Source organism: Genypterus blacodes, unplaced genomic scaffold (genome assembly GCF_046128005.1).
Source record: "Genypterus blacodes isolate CSIRO-AG114 ecotype Tasmania unplaced genomic scaffold, CSIRO-AGI_Gbla_v1 ptg000067l_1, whole genome shotgun sequence".
In the NCBI taxonomy this organism is placed as follows: domain Eukaryota; kingdom Metazoa; phylum Chordata; class Actinopteri; order Ophidiiformes; family Ophidiidae; genus Genypterus; species Genypterus blacodes.
The window spans coordinates 261,729-280,819 of NW_027466879.1; the positions used below are offsets into that span (position 1 = coordinate 261,729).

The 19,091-nt window shown below is 48.7% G+C and overlaps 1 protein-coding gene across 3 annotated transcripts in view; it reads right to left on the minus strand.

The window, feature by feature from the left end:
• Positions 1 to 3,888: 3,888 nt before the first annotated feature.
• Positions 3,889 to 19,091, minus strand: part of glceb (glucuronic acid epimerase b) — a 39,529-nt gene continuing 24,326 nt past the window's right edge. For 2 of the 3 annotated variants that reach the window (XM_076155749.1, XM_076155748.1), the window contains 4 exons: positions 16,642 to 17,162; positions 11,429 to 11,674; positions 8,577 to 8,869; positions 3,889 to 8,297 (listed from right to left, as the gene is read on the minus strand). In XM_076155749.1, the coding sequence (XP_076011864.1) occupies positions 7,566 to 8,297; positions 8,577 to 8,869; positions 11,429 to 11,674; positions 16,642 to 17,149 (1,779 nt within the window). In that variant the 5' untranslated portion in view covers positions 17,150 to 17,162 and the 3' untranslated portion in view covers positions 3,889 to 7,565. The remainder of the gene's footprint in view (positions 8,298 to 8,576; positions 8,870 to 11,428; positions 11,675 to 16,641; positions 17,163 to 19,091) is intronic. The other variant, XM_076155750.1, reaches the window with a different exon arrangement.

Consider the following 19,091-nt stretch of genomic DNA (forward strand, 5'->3'; position numbering starts at 1 on the left):
CGTTTCCCTCAGCTCACAGTGGGAGCAGCAGTGAGTTTCAGCCGGACCAGCTCAGGCTCAGATCATGAATAAAGGGTGTGAATCGTTCTGGCATGAACGTCAACACAGTCGCCCTGGCACTTTGCGCCCTCGGGCCGGCAGAGGCGGTCACGCCCAGGGATTCGACCCACAGCGGGCGGGAGGCTTAGCTAGTTTAAACTCTGAAGCGATGTAATGCCGCCACAGCGTCAGGAAGCAGCAGGAATTATTGCTGGATTGTTTCTCAGTTTGCGCAAAGAAACAACATCTAGTGAAAGTGGACGTGTCAGAAATCTTAAATCTATAATCATCTGTGTGAGATGTAACAGGAGGTCACGCCTGCTTTGGTTTAAACACAACGTTAATGCTTTATCTCTGAGGTCAAAGGGCAAGAGCTCATTATTCTCAAACTGATTTTATTACAATCCTCAATATCTTAAAAAGTCAGTAACATGAAGGGAAACATAAAGGATGAGACGGTGACCTTTGACCCGACTCCAGACTATCAATAGATTTTTGATTATTCTGTGAGTGTGTGTGTGTGTGTGTGTGTGTGTGTGTGTGTGTGTGTGTGTGTGTGTGTGTGTGTGTGTGTGTGTGTGTGTGTGTGCTGGACTAGACGTGTGTGTGGTTTGGCTGACAGTACAGTTAATATGTCAGTTATCAAACCTTGCAAGACCGTAAACAAAGTCTGTGCTAGTGAGGGTCTAAACTAAACTATAGACTAACAAATAGGAGTTTTGAAAAAAAGTGTGTGTGTGTGTGTGTGTGTGTGTGTGTGTGTGTGTACGTGCAGCTACCATGGTCAGGACTGATCTTTTCTGCTGTTAACTTATTAAGCCAAACAAAGAACTCATTTGGTGATCAATTAAACTTTGAATCACGATGTGGAGCGAAGGAAACAAAACATCCAAGAAGCAAAACAAAACAAAGAAAATCATGTGGATCTCAGGAGTTCACACTATAACCCAGAATACTGAACCTGAACAACAATAACAATAACACCTTTTATAAGAATGGTAATGAATGCATGAATGAATTTGCCACATCAGGTTCTGTTCAGGGGTCCAGACTCTTCTCTACCACTAGGGGGCACTGTGAGCTCCACTAGGGCAATTTAAAGAACCGCAGGTGTGAAAGACGTCCAGCATCAGTTTGACCTGTTCGTCTGATGCATGAGACAGCAGGGGATCATAAAGTTTCAGAGAGAAAACTTTATATGATTTATATATATGCTGCAGTTATTGTAATAAGCTCAGAGTGTTTATGCTTGTGCACGTTCTGATATTGACATTATCACATCTTACCACCAGGTGTCACTGTTTTCAAACAGAAGCCCGATGGATTTGGGTTTAGCCTCACTCTTGTGTCTGCGGCATGAAGAAGTGAAACAAGTAGAGAAGAGTGAGACTTTAATGCAGCAGGAATTAGTTGATCAGCAAAACTACTCGTTTTCATTTTTCTTCTTCCTTAACGCTCCATTGCTCCTCTCTCCCCTCTCTGTGACCTTCCACTGTAAAGCTGTTTGTTTTTCATTCAGGTGCATCACTGCAGAGAAGCACAGACCTTCTGCTATCTGCTGTTAATGACAGAGAGGAACAAGGTCGCTTCAGGCCAGGTTCCCCCTCCGCACACACACACACACACACACACTGAGCCGAGCTGAGCCTCCTGCGGCGAGTCCCCAAAGTTTGTGTACCATCAGCACAACTGCTAAGCAGCTCCTCACATTATGCATTCATTGACTGAGGCTCTGCTGCTGCTGATGCAAACATTGTTTTCCTCAGTATGGAAACACTTTTTGTTGACTTCTTATCCGGTTTGACAGACAGTCGTACCCAGTGAGGCCCACAGAATCAGAATGACATTTGTAATCCCCTTTTTGATTGAACAACTTACAAATGTAAATGTGTGTTAGGGTGAATACAACACAACAGGAAATAGAGTTGATGATGATCCTGAAGGTGGAAGCTGCGGCCTGAAACTCTTCCTCTCTGTAAACAGCAGTGTGTGGTTGAGATGGACAGACGGGTGCTGGACTCAGACTCAGACTCTACAGCTGCTCTCAGTGCTGCAGCCTCCATGGTGGCTTTGGCAGGTTGATGAGATGTGTGCCGTGTCTCAAAGTGTGTGAGGCAGATGTCCTGATAGATTATTGATGGTGTCATTTCATTTTTACCCTTGTTAAAGTTTGGACTCTCACACTAACTTTCCCTGCTGAACTCAACCTGCAGTGAATCTGTTTCCACTTCACAACATCTGGGTCTTATATATGTCATTATATACAATATGTCATTATATATGCCCGTATAAGACATTAAGATACAGTGTATTAACATGAGGTGAGATATAATAAGGTAGGATCTGATGTTAAAGCTTTAAAGAGGACATCAGCTGATTTACATGTGTTCAGAAAAGATAAGTACTACTGATCACAGTGAGTGAAAACAGGTCATATTAGGTCTCACCCCTGTGGCTTGAACATGTTCAGTGATAATGTTACAGAAGGAAAAACATAAAGCTTTCATGTCTCACTGCTTTATTTCGGCCTGAAGCTGAAGTTTTGCAGCTCTGACAGAATTTAACACTTTCCTCACTTCTCAAAGCCAAATATTCAGTTCATATTACTGCCCTCGACTACCCAGGCCACACACACATACACAGACACAGACACAGACACACACACACACACACACACACACAGATGCAACACTGCTGGCTTGACTGCTGTGCTGATCTCATGAAGTGGGGGATTTATGGGCCCACACAGTCTCTGAAGCATCCAGGACTCCTGTAATTTCACCGCAGCCTTTCAGTGGCAGCGGAGGAGGAGGAAGAAAGGCCAGCAGAGGAGCTGTGAAGGGGCTGAGCTCATCGCCTCTGTGTAGCTGTGGCTGCGGAGGCTAATTACAGGAGCGGGAGACAAAGTCCCTGTCAGGAGAGACGCTAATGCTGTTAGAAGTGAGGAGAGGAGGAAGGAGACGCGTGGGGTGAAGTGTGTGTGTCTGCCAGGGAGACGGTGCGGCTCCACTGGATTAATGCCTGCATGGAGTCCAGTCCTTCTCAGGTGTCTCAACCTCTCACTGCATCAATACACTCATTCTGAAAAGCTTTCAAGTGTTATTGTCGTTTTACTTTCCTAACAGTGTTTTCAATCGGCACATTTTCATCTGCGTCACCATGGGCATGTTGACATATGAGACAATGATTACCCACAAGCCGAGTAACAGACAGATTCTGCACCATGGTGATCTGATTGATTCAGGCATGTAGAGAGAGAGACGCCTCCTCTGCTCGTCCTCTTCCTCTGTATTACACTCACACTCTGTAAACACACTTCATAAGTCAAGAGCTCATCTTTTAAAATACAAGAGCGTCTTTCCTAGGCTCTCAGGCTGAATTCCTTCGCTCTGTGCGTCCGTGTGCGCTCTTCTTCTCTCGCTCGCCTTCCTGATATTCAGACTGAAGTCACAGGTCAGGATTCAACCAGTAATCTGCTGTGGCGTTTTATAAAGCTGTGTATGCATGAGGGGCAGCAAACACAGATCTGTGAGAGCTCAGAGGCAAAGCTGAGTCTCACCCAGCAGGAGGAAGTTCAGGTCAGAGCCGCAACAAATCAAGACATTTTGAGTGTGAAGACGTTTTTGAATGCGTGCAAACATGAAATATATAATAGTTAAAGAAGATGGATGTGGATTCTGCTCTCAGTGTGACTAATACAGTTTATATTTATGAATGATGTTTAATCCCTGTAGGTCAAACTGTGCTGACCTCTGACCTCTGACCTGTGTGTGTGAGAGAGAGAGACGAGACCACGACACAAGAATCTAAGAAAAATGCTTTTATTTGTACACCTTTTTAAAAAGCAACATCTTAAAGCACAAAGATCTCCTCTGTATATAAACACGTCTCTTTCCTTGGACTAAAAAAATGGTAGCATGTGCACATTGTGCTTGGATTGCAGAGTCTGTACAACCGCTCTGGGTCTCTGGTACAACCGCTCTGGGTCTCTGGTACAACCGCTCTGGGTCTCTGGTACAACCGCTCTGGGTCTCTGGTACAACCGCTCTGGGTCTCTGGTTGAACCGCTCTGGGTCACGACCCCGGTAAACATTTTATTGCATAAATCACATTTGACCTGGGCGGCCAGTATGTTCAGTCTGAGTGGAACAGAAACAAGACGAAGATGATGAAGTGAAACAGCTCTCTGTTCTCTAAACACAGTAAACAATCATAGCAGCTTTCTAAAGGAAGCGCGGCACATTGTCCTGAAAGAAGAAAGGAAAATACAAAGTAAATCCAAAATGAAGGATGTGATGATGAACACTTGTGCTTTTTCTATCAAAGCAAACACGTTTGACTCCTCTGCAACACATTACAACTCAACTAAAACACTGGATGATGACAGAGAGAGAGAGAGAGAGAGAGAGAGGAGAGGAGGAGAGGAGGAGAGAGAGAGAGAGAGGAGAGAGAGAGAGAGAGGAGAGAGAGAGAGAGAGAGACTCTGAGCTCTCTAGTTGCACACGTCCCCCTTTAGGATAAGTGAGTTTCACACACACTTGGCTAAATTCTATCAAACACAGGAGACTCTGTCTGCTTGAACTTCTCTGAAGGCAGCAGCGTCTCTTTGTGGATTTAAATTAAATGCTGGGTGATCTGAGCAAAAATATACAAATTCAAATGTACTTGAATCAGTCAGACTTTGGCATAAACAAAATAGAACTAGTGAACACACACACACACACACACACACACACACACACCCACACACACACACACACACACACACACACACTTCCTGACAGTTTGTTCTCTATTTCTATTGATCCTGTCCAAAGTATTAAAAAGAAAATACGACCAGGAAACAAAACAACAACAATGTGGATTTGCACTCATAAAGTAGAACAAATGCTCCTCAAACACACTCAGGTCTGATCTCTATCTCTCTCTCTCTCTCTCTCTCACACCTGGGGCCAGGCGTCTAAAGGGTCCCTGAGTCCTGAGGGTCTCCGGGGCTCAAACCAAAGCTCAGAGTGGAGCAGGAAGGAAGTGGACTCACAGAGGGAACGGATTCCTTCTGACCCAAACAGGAAACTCATCCCCCTTCTTCTTCCTCCGGGCCGATCTTACAGCTAAACCACCCGACTCGCTTCCTCTGTAAACCTCCCATCCAGCAAACGTGAAGACAAACGAGGGGAGGAGGGGCGGGAGGAAGAAACGATTTCCTCCATCTCACCATGTTCAGAGGAGCAAACTGGGCCCAGTTCCATTAATCTCCCCTGATTCCCCTGCTTGCATTAATAAAGCTTCCTGTGACGGCGGATCAATGGACGCCTCATTGATGTGGAGCGCTCAGTGTGTTTGGTTTGCGAGCGCGATGCCAATGAGCGCTGACTCATCCCTCCCTACTCGCCGGGCGGATTGGAACGCGTATCGGCAAACTTCTCTCTCCCCGCTCGGAGGCCAAGAGGTCAGGATTGAGACGAATGCGCGGTTGAATGAGGCTCGACTCCTCGCCACCTTTAAGCTCGGCCGGAGATTGAGAGAACGGTGATTTGAATATTCTGCAAAGACGCCAGGCCGAGCCGGAGCTGCAGCCTCCTCTGCACACACGCACGCACGCACACACACACACACACACACACACACACGTCTCCACCACCTACACTTGTATTAGTTTCTAAGGAAACAACAATCTCAGGAGGTCAAAGAGGCAAAGTCAACTAAAAGAAAGTTAAAATGTAGCACAGCAACGGTCAGGTGACGCAAATCATCTGAAGCCAGATTCTGGGATTTCAAGCTACAGCCACTCGCCGTGTGTGTGTGTGTGTGTGTGTGTGTGTGTGTGTGTGTGTGTGTATGTGTGTGTGTGTGTGTGTGTGTGTTCATGTCTCCATCACTGTGGGGACGGGTAGTGGCGGTTGATTATAGTTTTGGTCAAGAACAACTTCCTCTGCTGTAGTTCCTCCCTCAGTCCACATCCTGGGACCTGAGCGCCGTGTTCCTTCCTGGTGTGAGTGTGTGTGAGTGTGTGTGTGTGTGTGTGTGTGGCCGTGCTGTTGTTAAACGGCCTCAGCTGGGATCCCAAACACACAATCTGTAGATCTGTGTGAGCTGCTGCGTTGCACCCGAGCTCCACTCAGTCACAGTGATGCGGCGGCTGCTCGCCTCATTATCCCAGCGGCCACACTCGCTGCCGATTACGGCTACGGACGGGAGCCGACAGTGACGTGGCGCCTGAGGCTGTGACAGGCGTGTGTGAGTGTGTGAGTGTGTGTGGGGAGACGTGCTACCTGAAATACGATCTAAGATTGAGTCATGCAGGCTCCGCCCCCTCCCCGCCCGCATAACACAACCATCAGCGGCGTGCTACACAGGTTCAGACCCACATAATGAGATTGTGGTGAGGAGGTGAGGAGGAAGAAGAGAGCCGGAGCTCCTTTAGCCACCTGGAATCAAATCAGGCGGTCTGAGGCGTCCGGCCCCCTGAGGCTCACAGGCATGAAACACAACCAAAAAGAACTAATCAGTCAGTGGATCCTTTGATACCAAGACCACTCGACACTGAGTTTAGATCTGATGGAATGATTTCTTTCTTAAATCATGAATCTTTTAGGTTTGAGAGAAGAGTTTAGATCACAGCTGGAGGAGTCACAGACACACACACACACACACACACACACACACACACACACACACACACACACACACACACACACACACACACACACACACACACACACACACACACACAGCTGTACAGAGTTTGTGTGGCTCTCCTTCCTCTTCCTCAGCTTCGTCCTGACAGCCTTCATGAAAAAATGAGTTCTGGAATTTTTGATGACAGAGATCAATCAACTGATGCGGGGGAAAAGATTTCAATAAAATCTTTCAGTATTCTATATGGTCTTGACCCTTCTGTTGGTCAATCTTCATCATGATCTCTGTATGTACACTTTATTAGAGTCAATAAACTGTGAATCTGATAAAAGAATTAAAAAAGTTACGATTGGAGAAGAAACACAAACTAGAGAATATTGAACAAAGTGATCAATAAAAATAACACGGGGGTCTGTTTCCTTTCAATTACATTGTAGATTGCTATTTTGAGACTCTCTCACACACACACACACACACACACACACACACACACACACACACACACACACACACACAACCACATACACACACAACCACACACACACACACACACACACACAATGTTCCTGAACAAAACTTTGAAAGTAGGTTTGTGCATAATTACAAACCAGAACCAGAGAAACATGAAGAGATGAGGAGATAAGGAGGTGAGGAGATGAGGAGATGAGGGGATGAAGAGCGCTACAGTCACTGCTGCAGAGAACATCCCACCTGAGCTCCAGCAGGATGAGAGCTGAGAGCTGCAGGGGAGCAAACTCATCTAGGAACTTTAAACTAGACTGGGACACACACACACACACACACGCTCACACACACCTACACGTACACACACACAGTTTTCTCCACCCATACCTTGAAGTGTATACTCTATACTGGTTAGGTTTGTCTCAGTTGTGCTTTGCTCGGATCCCTTTCAAGTAGTTCTTCCAGCGCTTCACCACATCCTTGAAGATGGGCGAGTTGTCTATGGACGCCACCAGCTGCAGCTGGTTAATGTGCGTGGTGTGGTAGTCCCAGCGGGCCAGGTTGGGCGCCGTGCCCAGCATGTAGTGGCGCAGGTCGTAGATGCTCCCGGAGCCCGTGTCGTATAGCGGCAGCATGGCCTTCAGAGACTCGATGCCGCGGGCGAACAGCTGCCCCGCCTCCCTGCCCAGCTTCTCTCCCGCCGTCTCGGTCACGTCGTAGAGACCCAGCAGGGAGTAGATGAAGCCGTTGAGGACGAAGGAGCTGGGCGTGGTGGGATACTCTTCGTACCAGTCGTGTTTGTTCATGAACACGGCTTTGACCCCGTGCTGCGCTGAAGGCACCTTGTAGGGTCCCACCGCCTTCAGGGCCGCGCTGAGGTAGGCCTGGTCTTTGGTGAGGAGGAAGGCCCTCACCAGGGTGGACATGGCCTGACCCTGGGCCATGGCCGAGTACCAGCCGGGCTCCAGGGGACGGAACCCTTCGCCCAGCTTGCGCGTGACCATGATGGGCCAGCCGCCGCGCTCGTCCTGGTTGCGCAGGAGCCAGTCGCTGGCGGCGAAGAAGGCGGCCATGTGGGCGGTGGTGGAGACGGTGATGTTGTCAACGAAGCCGCGGCCGTGGAGAACCAAGCGAACGACGCGTCTGGGCATGATCTGAGGAGAGACAGGGCAACAGAACCTCATAACAAACTGAGACATTATTCTGTATTATGTCCCAACGTCTCCATGCAACAATGACATCATCAAGACACAGATTACATCACATCACTAGAGGCCATAATTACATGACAAGTAGTTTATCTTAACCATGTGATCTGACTTCTGTTAGTTTCATCTTCAACTTGTAACACACACACACACACACACACACACACACACACACACACACACACACACACACACACACACACACACACACACACACACACACACCTTGGTGGCCTTGACAGCCTTGGTGTTGGACAGGCCCACGCCCTTCCTGAGGTCGGTGAGCAGGTCCCGGGTCAGCGTGCTCCACGAGGTCCGCGGCCCCACGCCGTAGGTGATGTCGCGGTCCTTGAAGGCGATGAGCTGAGAGCTGGTCACGTAGTGGATGACGAAGGGCGGACCCTTCTCTGTGGTTTCCAGGACGACGGACACGCTGCCGTTGGAGGTGAACTTGATGTCCAAGGCCAGGATGAAGTCCTTGGAGTTTCCCAGCTGGAAGGAGACGCCTTCAGAGGCCTCTGAGGGGGGACGCAGAGAGAGAGAGAGGAGGTTTAACAGACAGACAGACAGACAGGCAGGCAGACAGCTCAGACCGCTAAGTCTGTCATCCGATGTTCAGCCTCTGCACATTGAGCTTAATTATGGACACATGGGTGAAAGCAGATGGAGGAGAGACAGGAAGAGAAGATCCCAGAGAGAAGCACTGCAGCCTCTCCTCCGCTTCTCTGTGAGCACCTTCATGACTCAAACATCTTTCTGGATCTCACACTGCCACGACTCTTCCTCCGACAGTGTGTGAACTCTGTGTGAGACGAGTTCAGGCCAGTTGAATTCAATTGAAATTCTAAATTCATTTCAAACCCCAAAGTGCCAGCAGCTTCCAGACTCACTCTCTCTCCCTGTCTCTCTCCCCCCCCCCCCTCTCTCTCTCTCTCTCTCCCTCTCTCCCTCTCTCTCCCCGTTACGCGGCCTGCACTGCAACCCGCAACCTTTTCTAATCAAGGCGTCACAGCTCCCCAAGGACAGAGCGAGCAAAGTGTGCGGGACTCGAGGAAAAGCAAGGTAATGAAATGACGGCTCTCCAAAGTGCTCTTAGAGCCGGCAGAGTGGGAACGCGGCCATCGCGAGAAGACACTCCACAGCCGAAGACAAAGAGATCTCCCGTCGGGAAAGCAGACGGACCGACGGAGACGCGGAGACAGTCGATCAGGAGGAGGATGGAGGAGAGAGAGCCAGTCTGGCAGGGGCCTCTGGACGACTACGGCTCTTTAATGCACTCATAAATCCATTACTTAAGGCAATCCGGAGAGTAAGTGGATTTGTACTCTGGCCTTGTGATTACTCTGCCATCAATAAAGGACGGGCGGGGAATATAGACCAGATCCCATCTCCTGCACCCGCCTCACCGGCTGCTTAGCAATGAGGGACGAGACAGGAGTGACGTGCGGCGGGAAATATGTGGGTGTAAAACACGCCGGGTACAGAAAGGGAGCACACACACACACACACACACACACACACAGAGGCAAAGACCCGAGTGCGAGCAAACAAGTGTCCTCCCGTCCGTCCACAGCCTCCCGCTCCGGTGAGTCCCTCTTCCATATGAAGTGACAGAAGCTTCTCCGCCGCATCTCCTCGGGCTGAGCTGCTAATTCTAATGGTGATTGACTGGCACAGGCCGCGTTCCCGACGTGTCGTCCAAACCTCGGGGGGATCGGGCAAATACAAAGGTGTGCGGTGGCGGTGGAGGAATGTGCAGATTAAAGACGCTGGGTTATTATCAGGGGACGGAGCATTGATCCAGTTGTCAGGAGCGTTTGAGAGGCTGTTCAACACGGCTGCCCTAGATACGCTGAGGAGAGGGAACATGAAAGAGTCAGACAGGGAGAGAAGGGAGTAGGAGGAAGTGGAGGGAGAGGAAGCTGACAGCAGCAGAGGGAGGAAATGAGGAAAGTTTGCTCGGTTGGCTGCATGATGAAAGAGGCGAATATTAAGTCAAAAAGGGAATGGAGCGAAATAGGATTAGGACGTTTAGGATGAGTGGGTGGGAAAGGAGTGAGGAGAGATGGAACATGAACTGGGACAGACAAGAAAGGAACGAGGGGGGAAAAGGGAGGGAATAATGGAAACATGATGGTGTCAGAGAGAGAGAGAGGCAGAGAGAGAGAGAGAGAGAGCTGCAGAGGTGAGAGGAAGCATAAGCCAGAGCAGAGATGACACGGAATGGGCGATGATGAGGTTGAGAGAGGAAGGATTAGGAGAAGAGGGAGAATTACAGGAGACGGCGCATCAGAGGAGGCAGAGAAGCCGGGACACACAGGCGGGAGAGGAAAGGAGAGTGGAAGAGGGGAGAGGAGAGGAAGGAGAAGAGGAGAGTGGTGGAGAGGAGAGGAAGGGAAGAAAGTGGAGAGAGGGAAGGAGAAGAGAGGAGAGGGAAGGAGCAGGAAGGAGAGGGCTCTCCCTGGTTCATCTCTCTGGTCTCTCCCTCTCTCTGGTCTCTCTCTCTGGTTTCTCTCTCTTCACCCGTTTCAGAATATGAAACGCTCCATGTTATCTTGTCGCTTTGGTCAATTAGGAGCCATCAAACACGGCCGAGGTTTGATTTCAGGTTTGAACGCTTTTGTCCACAACTGAGCGAGCAAACGGCCTCCTGAGTCCTTTAAGGGAACGACTGAATTTAATGGAAATATAAAGGCGATATAACCCCAGGATCACTTTGCTCCCTGATTGATCATAATACTGCATCTATTCTTTAGGACAAAGAAGAGGAAGACGAAGAGGAAGACTTGGTTTCCTTTGTTTTCTCCTGTAGATTAATTTTAGGAGTGTAATGAAACAGGCTGCACACACACTCATGGTGTGATATTGAGAGTTCACTTCACTTCCTCTACCTGGTGGAGAGTAAATGTAACTCCAGGAGCCTGAGTCAAGTGAGCACAATAGAATTAAATGGGTTTCTTAAAATGTCATATTTGAGGAATCTGTCACACTGCGGTCGGGCCTCAGTGTGTTTCCTGCACGGCGGTGCTTCTGACTGGCCAGGAGCTAGTCTCTCTGCTCACCGAGGACTCACTTACCCGGAGCGCTGAACTGGCGGACGGAGGTGGCTCTCGTCTTGTCGTGGATGCGGCTGAGGCTGCAGCCTTTGGGGACGCTCCAGGGCGCCGGCCCGGCCCGACTGTCCCGCTCCTCGGCCGCGTCGTAGAGCTCCACGTGCGGCGGACGCTCCGTCAGGTTCTTGCTGTAGTGGCTCAAGCCGTACTGGGCGATCTGGATGGCATAGAAGTAACCCTGAGGACCCCACTGAGTGGACAGTGGCACGCCTGAGGAAGAGGAAGAGGAAGAGGAGGGCATCAGCAAAGTGGATGTAACTGGATCATAGTCAGTGTGTTTCTAATACATGTGTGGTTCTTTGGCAAACATTGAGGATCAACATCATTAGAAAGAGATTTGTTTTATAAAGAGTTAATAATATAAGAGTAAAACAAAGTGCTTTCAAAAATGTCATGTTATTTTAATGGCAAACAAACAAAGGAAAAGCTCTCCCTTAGTTTATACAAAGGTTATTCTTCTACCTATATCTGAAGCAAATATTTGCTTCTGAGATGTTGGTTGTCTGTGTGAGTGAACGTTGGAGCCAATATCCTGATGTCACTGCAGGGGGTCATCAATAAAACCTCATCAATAAAAGAGCAGTTTAGATGAATGAAGCTCCAGAGTGAAACACAGAGGAGAAAGAGAGAAGATACAAGCACCAAACAAAGGTCACAGCACAAGAGTGAAGGAGTGAAAGTGGGCTGTAGTAAATGAGTGGATGCTGAAATTCAAGCTAATCCGTTTCAGCGGAGGCGAGCTTCCCTGTTCAGACAGAAATAGCTGCGTCTGATTGACAGATAGTTTACTCCCCGACCTGGTGTCAGAGCACACTCCCTTCTTCTGAGGAGTACACAGTGTCCTGGGAGCGCCGGGTGGTGACGTGCATCCCTGCTGTCACAACCGTCACCGCCGCCAGCGAGCTCATCCCTAACAATCCCTTACCTGCCTCGTGAAGCGGCAGTCGTGGAGGAAAGCGGCGGCGCTCTGACTCTGCAGCAATCAGGTGATAGCGCTCCGACGCAGCCACTTGACTCTGAAGGCGACGCTAACTGTCATTAAATCTGAATGTTAGCGCTGTGTTGGGCGTTTCATCTCTGATTAAGTGAGTGAGTGTGTGTGTGTGTGTGATGAATGTTGACAGAGTGCGACGGTAACCAGCCTCTGTGTTAACATGTCTGCCAGCAGGCAAACAAACACGTCCTCCTGCATTAAAGCACATCTAGATAGAATGCGCAGATTGATTGAGTAAAGACTCAGAGGAGATGTACAGCGAGTGGCGGCCTGTAAAGTCTTCATGTATGGAAGTGTAGACGTTCATCTGACAAACTATCTGAATGAAGTTTAGGAGACTTTATTGCTGCTCAGTGTGCTGGAGGCAAAGGAGGACATGGCAGTGAGAGAGAGTTCATCTTCTTCTGACGTGAAGGCCACTAAGTAATGGCTTTCACTCTGAAGTGTCACAGTCTAATGCCTGGAATTATTCACACATGAAAGCTGGAGGTCAGGGATGATTTAATGGAGATTATGATGAAGACGTTTAGGAGGAAAGGACCCTGAGAAAACTTGACACACACACACACACACACACACACACACACACACACACACACACACACACACACACACACACACACACACACACACACACACACACACACACACACACACACACACACACACACACACACACACACACACACACACACAAATTTAAGCAGCTAATCTGTTCTTCATACTCTCTTGATGTTTTTTCTCGTCCTTATGTGCTGGAGCGTAAAAATAAAACACAACCCTGTTTTCCTCGTCTGCTGCCAGGCGGCCTGTCGTGTCGCTGCCATCCCTCCTGACAGTTTAAGTCAAACGATTCTCAAAATACTGAATCTGTCACATTGTGGCTCACATATCATGCACCCACACACACACGTCAGCTCCCCTCCATCGTTTCCTGCTGCACACCAGTAACTAATCCATGAGGAATTGGCAGCTAAGTCTCCATATTTTCTTCAGATTGTGTGTGTGTGTGTGTGTGTGTGTGTGTGCGTCTCAGAGTGAAGCGTGCCGAGTGCGGTAGTGACAGCGTTACACACACACACTCCACTCACGAGCTCACACACGCTTTCCTCCTGCTGTGTGTGTTGATGTGACTGATGTTTTGTTTGTAAGAGAGGGTGAGCTTACATCTGGGTGCTAAACACAGGAGAGGAGGGTTTTTAGTATTGGATGTTAAAGTGCATCATTAAAGATTTCACAAACTGTTTCCACTCCTTAAGAGGGAAGAATTCATTACAATCATTAACGTTACAGAGAGGGAGAATATGACATATATGGTGTCCGGCTCTGGGACCTGGGGCGGCTCTGAGGAGAAGGAGGTGCGGGGAGCTTTGGGTTAATAAAGGCTGTCCAAGAAAAACTGGGAAACAAGAGGGATAGTGATGTAAGAAAGGATTAAGTAGATCCACTAATGATAGAGCCCTCGCTGCTGCTGTGGGGCTCCATTCTTCTCTGCTCCTGCTCTTTGTATCACAAATCCCCCGCTGCAAGAAAGAAAAATAAGAAGTCCATTTCCAACCCTGCGCCGTAAAACCCTCGGCCCTGCAGCCAGAGTGGAACATTACAGCTTCGTCAAGTGCTGCCTCTGTGAAACGCTTTCAAGACTGAAATGGAAAAAATACTTTAGAGCAGAAATCTGTATTCAAGCAGGGGATGCAGATTTCAGAGCGGTTTCTGTAAACGCTGGCCCATCTTTTATCCTCGCTGAATTACAATTTAAAAGGCATTAAGTGCTTGAAACTGTAATTTCCAATCTGGGTGGGAATCAAAGGCGAGGCTGAGGCTCCTGAATCATGGATGCCAAGCGCTAAGACTAAAGGCCAGAGGGGGGGAGGAAACGGGCTTGTCTATGTGCTGGAGAGCCTGCCGAAGGACCTCTGGATGAGCGGAGGGCAAGTTGCTACGGTGACCTTGTCTACGCGCGGCAGGATCTCTGAAACCGCCACACTAATTAATGGGCTGCTGTTTTCACCTATCAAAATATGCTAAGCTGAACAGAAGTGTGTGCGCATGTGTGTGTGCATGTGCTAAACAGTAACAGGCCCAGGGCTTAATTAATGGAGCTCGGTGAGTCGTTATGGAGCTGAATCTGCATACAGGTCTCTGGGTAGGGAGGACAAAAAGGAGCGTTTGGTGGAAAATGGGAGTGTGTGTGTCGTTTGGCTTCTCACCGCTCAGCTCAAAAGGTACAAACACACTGCCTGACCCATTTTCCACTCCATGATCTGGCGCCTTCCAAATCTCTACCACGGAGCACAATTAGGGAGAGAGTAGCACTATTTGGCAGCTAATGGGGCGCAAATGGAAGGAGACGGATCAAAACACTGAAGAGAGCAAACAGAAGCAACTTCCAACTGAAATAAACAAAACTTCCAAACTGAAATACAACCACACACACCTGAATGTGACACTATGTCCCAACATGTAACATTACATCACCCAGAGAACGGCACAAAGTGTGTGTAACCTCCTTTATCTGTGTGCTGAGCAGGAGAGCATCACCAGGTTAAACAACAACAAAATGTCAAAGTGGGGAAATAAAACTCTGCAAACAAAACATCTGACAGGTTGGATCGACTGTGTCATCATCAGTCACTGCAGCTTGCTGTCTGTCACACACACACAACGCTCCTCCTCAACGTGTCTCAGCTCACACAGGAACTCTGTCAGGGAATCATGACAGCTGCTTAATTATGAGTTCCTGCTGTGGATGTAACTCTTCTCACCTTCTCCTACATCTCCTATACCCAACGCCTTTCATATTAAACTCTACTCCAGCTGTTTGACTCTGCTGGAGGGATCATGAATATCTATTTTGCAATTCCAGGCGAGTGGGACAAGCGACTATATTGATGACAGTGTTCGTTTGAACCGATAGCCTTTTCAAATGAGCTATTGATCCCTGCGTGCCATCACTCTGGAGAGACAACACTTTGCTGTGAGGATGGAGTCTGAAGCTGACGGGCCTCCAGCTCGCTCACTGGAGCTTGGAACGCTGACAAGCGAGGAAGAAAATACATCTTTAACCCACTTGATACATCATCAGCAGCTTGAAGGACGGCTGGTTGGGTTTGTATGGAGGAGAATCGATGCCATCAGCACATGAACAGGATTAGCAAAGATTGACATCGGTTTGCTTGTATATTTGAAATGTTGCACCTGGAAATTCAGTATTTTAAAATATTTGCTGTTGATTTCTTGTCGTGGCGTCGTCATGAGAGCTGCATCCTGATTGGCCAAAGAGAGAGTTCAGTATCTCCTGGGGGGGAGCGGCTGAAGTTTTGATAGGAACTCAATAAAGTAGACTGGCAGCTGGAGAGTTGGCAGTTCGCCTCCGGGGCACTGCCGTGGTGCCCTGGAGCAAGGCACCGAACCCCCAAAACTGCTCCACGGGCGCTGTATCATGGCTGCCCTGCGTTCGCCCCCTCTGTCATGCGTGCGTGTGTGTGTGTGTGTGTGTAAGAGGAGCACGCAAGACAAATTTCAGACTGACGTGTTCGCATGAGACCCAATAAAGTTTCTTCTTCTTCTTCTTCTTGACATATTTCACATCTTTGATAGTTCAATCTCTCTCTTTCTTTTGATGAACAGTTATGAGGAGAACAAGTTGAGTTCTTTGGGAGGAAACAATCATTAAAGTTCTAAATCCGGGCTGAGCCGTTTGTTCTGCTCTACGTCAGCAGATGGTGATGAAGAAGTGATGGGGCGCAATCAAAACAACCAAGTGTTAAAGCTGAGACACAGGTGTGGAGACGAATGAATAATTCAGGGTGAATGAGCCACAGAACTTTTGTTAAGGGTCTGTGAGTTATGGCAGAGTTAGATGCAGCAGTGTGTGTGTGTGTGTGTGTGTGTGTGTGTGTGTGTGTGTGTGTGTGTGTGTGTGTGTGTGTGTGTGTGTGTGTGTGTGTGTGTGTGTGTGTGTGTGTGTGTGTGTGTGTCCTTTATGGGGCGACGGCAGCAGACAGGCGGCTTTAATCGTTTGTCACTGCTCACGTAAATACACATGTGGGTGCAATACGATACAACAACACAACTACAGCCTTAAGGATTCAGGGTTTGGATTGGATTTGACACCGTTAAAGGCTTTTAAAGGTGACTGATAAAAGAAGAGAATAAGGACAAATCATCATCAAACCCTCACCTTCCACTCCACTGATACACTTGACCCGGTCCCGCACCTCCACGTTGTATCCCTCGAAGGACATGAAGACTCCGTCGGGGTGGTAGGGCTCCCTCTGCGTGTAGACCTTGGAGTAGCTGTGCTGGAACTCAAAGCGGTCGTAGCCGTCGTACTGCACCACCTTCCCGTACACCTCAAAGTACTTCTCCATCCAGCTGAAGGGCAGGTAGACGTCCCCGCCTTCTCTGCGGCCCTTGACGGTGGATTCGTCATTGATCAGGCAGTCGACCTCTTCGTACTTGAGCCCGCCGACGACGGGCGGCGGCTCCGGAGGCTGCGGGGGATGCTGCTGGCTGCTGATGCTGGCGTCCCCCGCCTTTGGGCTGGGAGCCAGCAGGGGAGCGTGGGGCAGGAAGCGCAGGGACGTGTTGCTGGTGCAGCGGTTCCACAGCAGGACGGTGATGAGTGTGAAGAGGGCGCAGATGACGATGAGGGTCTTGTAGTTTACCCGAGCGGCCAGGCAGCGCATGGTCACGACTCACCTGCACGACACGACACACACACACACAAGATACACATCAGATCAACATCACAGGCACATACCAGGCAGAATCTGCTCAGGTCAACAAGAAAACAATGAAAGCAGCGTGTTCCTCCCTCACTATGACCTCATTACTGCAGTTCAGTGAGAGTCGGTAGCCGTATGTCAACAACACAACATAAACAACAACACACAGCCACTGACTTCCACCGGTTGCCTTTTTTAAGTGGGTCCACCAGGCCGCTTGCTCTCGGCTTGACTTTTTGTTTTGGGAAGCTTGTGACTCACTCCTGCTCCTTATCTGGACTCATGAGCTCATCCATCCGGCTCTGCAGCGACAGACTCAAACTTGATTCAAACAGCCATCAAACTGAGATCTGAAGACAAAACACAGAGGAAGACGCTGCCGCCCAGTTATAGATGAATACTTATATATAGAATGGACTTAAAGTTTCTTGGTTGTTTAGAGAGGAAAGTGTCCACTGCATCTCTGACCTGCTCTCACCCCTCTCTCTCTCTCCCTCTCTCTCTCTCTCCCTCTCCAGGCCCCTGCCCAATTATTTCTTTCCACTCCACAGGCTCAGATGAAGTTCAGTTGCCCACAGACTGCAGAGATCTGTGCTGAGAAACCGGCCTCAGCTGCTTCTGGCCCCTGATTGGTCAGAGTGTAAACACTGACACACTCCTGTTAGTGCTGCTATCATCCTGCTGTTTAATTCACTCTAATAAATCCAGTTACTAATGTGTGCTTCTAACCGGCCCCTGATGATGATGATGATGATGATGATGTGTTGTAAACATTAAGTGATGATCGTTGGCATTCTGTTTATGTTCTGTCAAGTCAAGTTATGACAGAATAGGCTCCATAAATTCCCTGCTGGACTTGCTGCTGTTACTTTACAGGAACGACGCTTGACAGCCCATAAAAACACTTTTAGAAGTACTAAGATTTTATCTGAGGAGGACTAACTGTTTATGGATGAAGACCTCAAAATACACCGAGCAAGTCCGACCTTTTTACGGCCCAAACATCCCGGCTGCATGTTTCACATCTGCCATGTTTCTCTGGCATTTTCACACAGACGGGGAGAAATCAATATCCGCACTGAGGTCCCCTCCTCTACACTAATTACAGCTCACTGCTCGGGCAATTTATGATAACAGCAACGACAGAGTCGGCTCCTCCGCTTTAAAAAGGCGGCACGGGAGGAAAATCGTTATTCTCCAAGTTCATCACAACATTGCAGCTCAAACTAGCCTCTGCTAAAGGTTGCAGCAATTAATATGCATTAATTGGACAAAGGCAGTAATCTGCTACGCTGCAGCAGAACACACACACACACACACACACACACAGTTACACACTTAGACCGGTCTCATACTCCTAATAAGGAAAGTGAGCTTCCTGAGTGTGAAAACAAACGAGCTGCTAGAAGGTAAAACACAGGCGCCTTGTAAATTAAAAGTCAGGAGTAAAACTGCGGGAGGCGGAGCTAAATTTAGGCTGTAAGAGAAGAGGTTGAGAAGTGAAATGTCTACGGAAATAGAAACCAGCACACAAACGAGTCAAGCCCCAAAAGAGGGAGAGACAGAAACCGAAACATTGGCGCCACTGTCTTCCAGTCGGTGGCTTTGGTCCGTCTCTCTGCCTGTTCAATCATCGTCACATTGAAGCGATATCACTGATATTTAGAGAAATGTCAGCCTGGTGCGATGATCAGAGCTGCTGGGCCTCTGGGAGCTCTTAACAATGCCACGTTCGCAGCCCAGAGGGCCGGGGGAGCGAGCGCACCCTGAGAGATAAGTAGGCATGCTCTGTCTGAGCTGAATGTAAATAGTTGGCTCTTTTCATAGTGGCTTGTTGCCAGCGTGGAGCTCAGACTCAGGGCAGACACACACGGGCCTCGGCTCTGCAGCAGGAGTTACACAC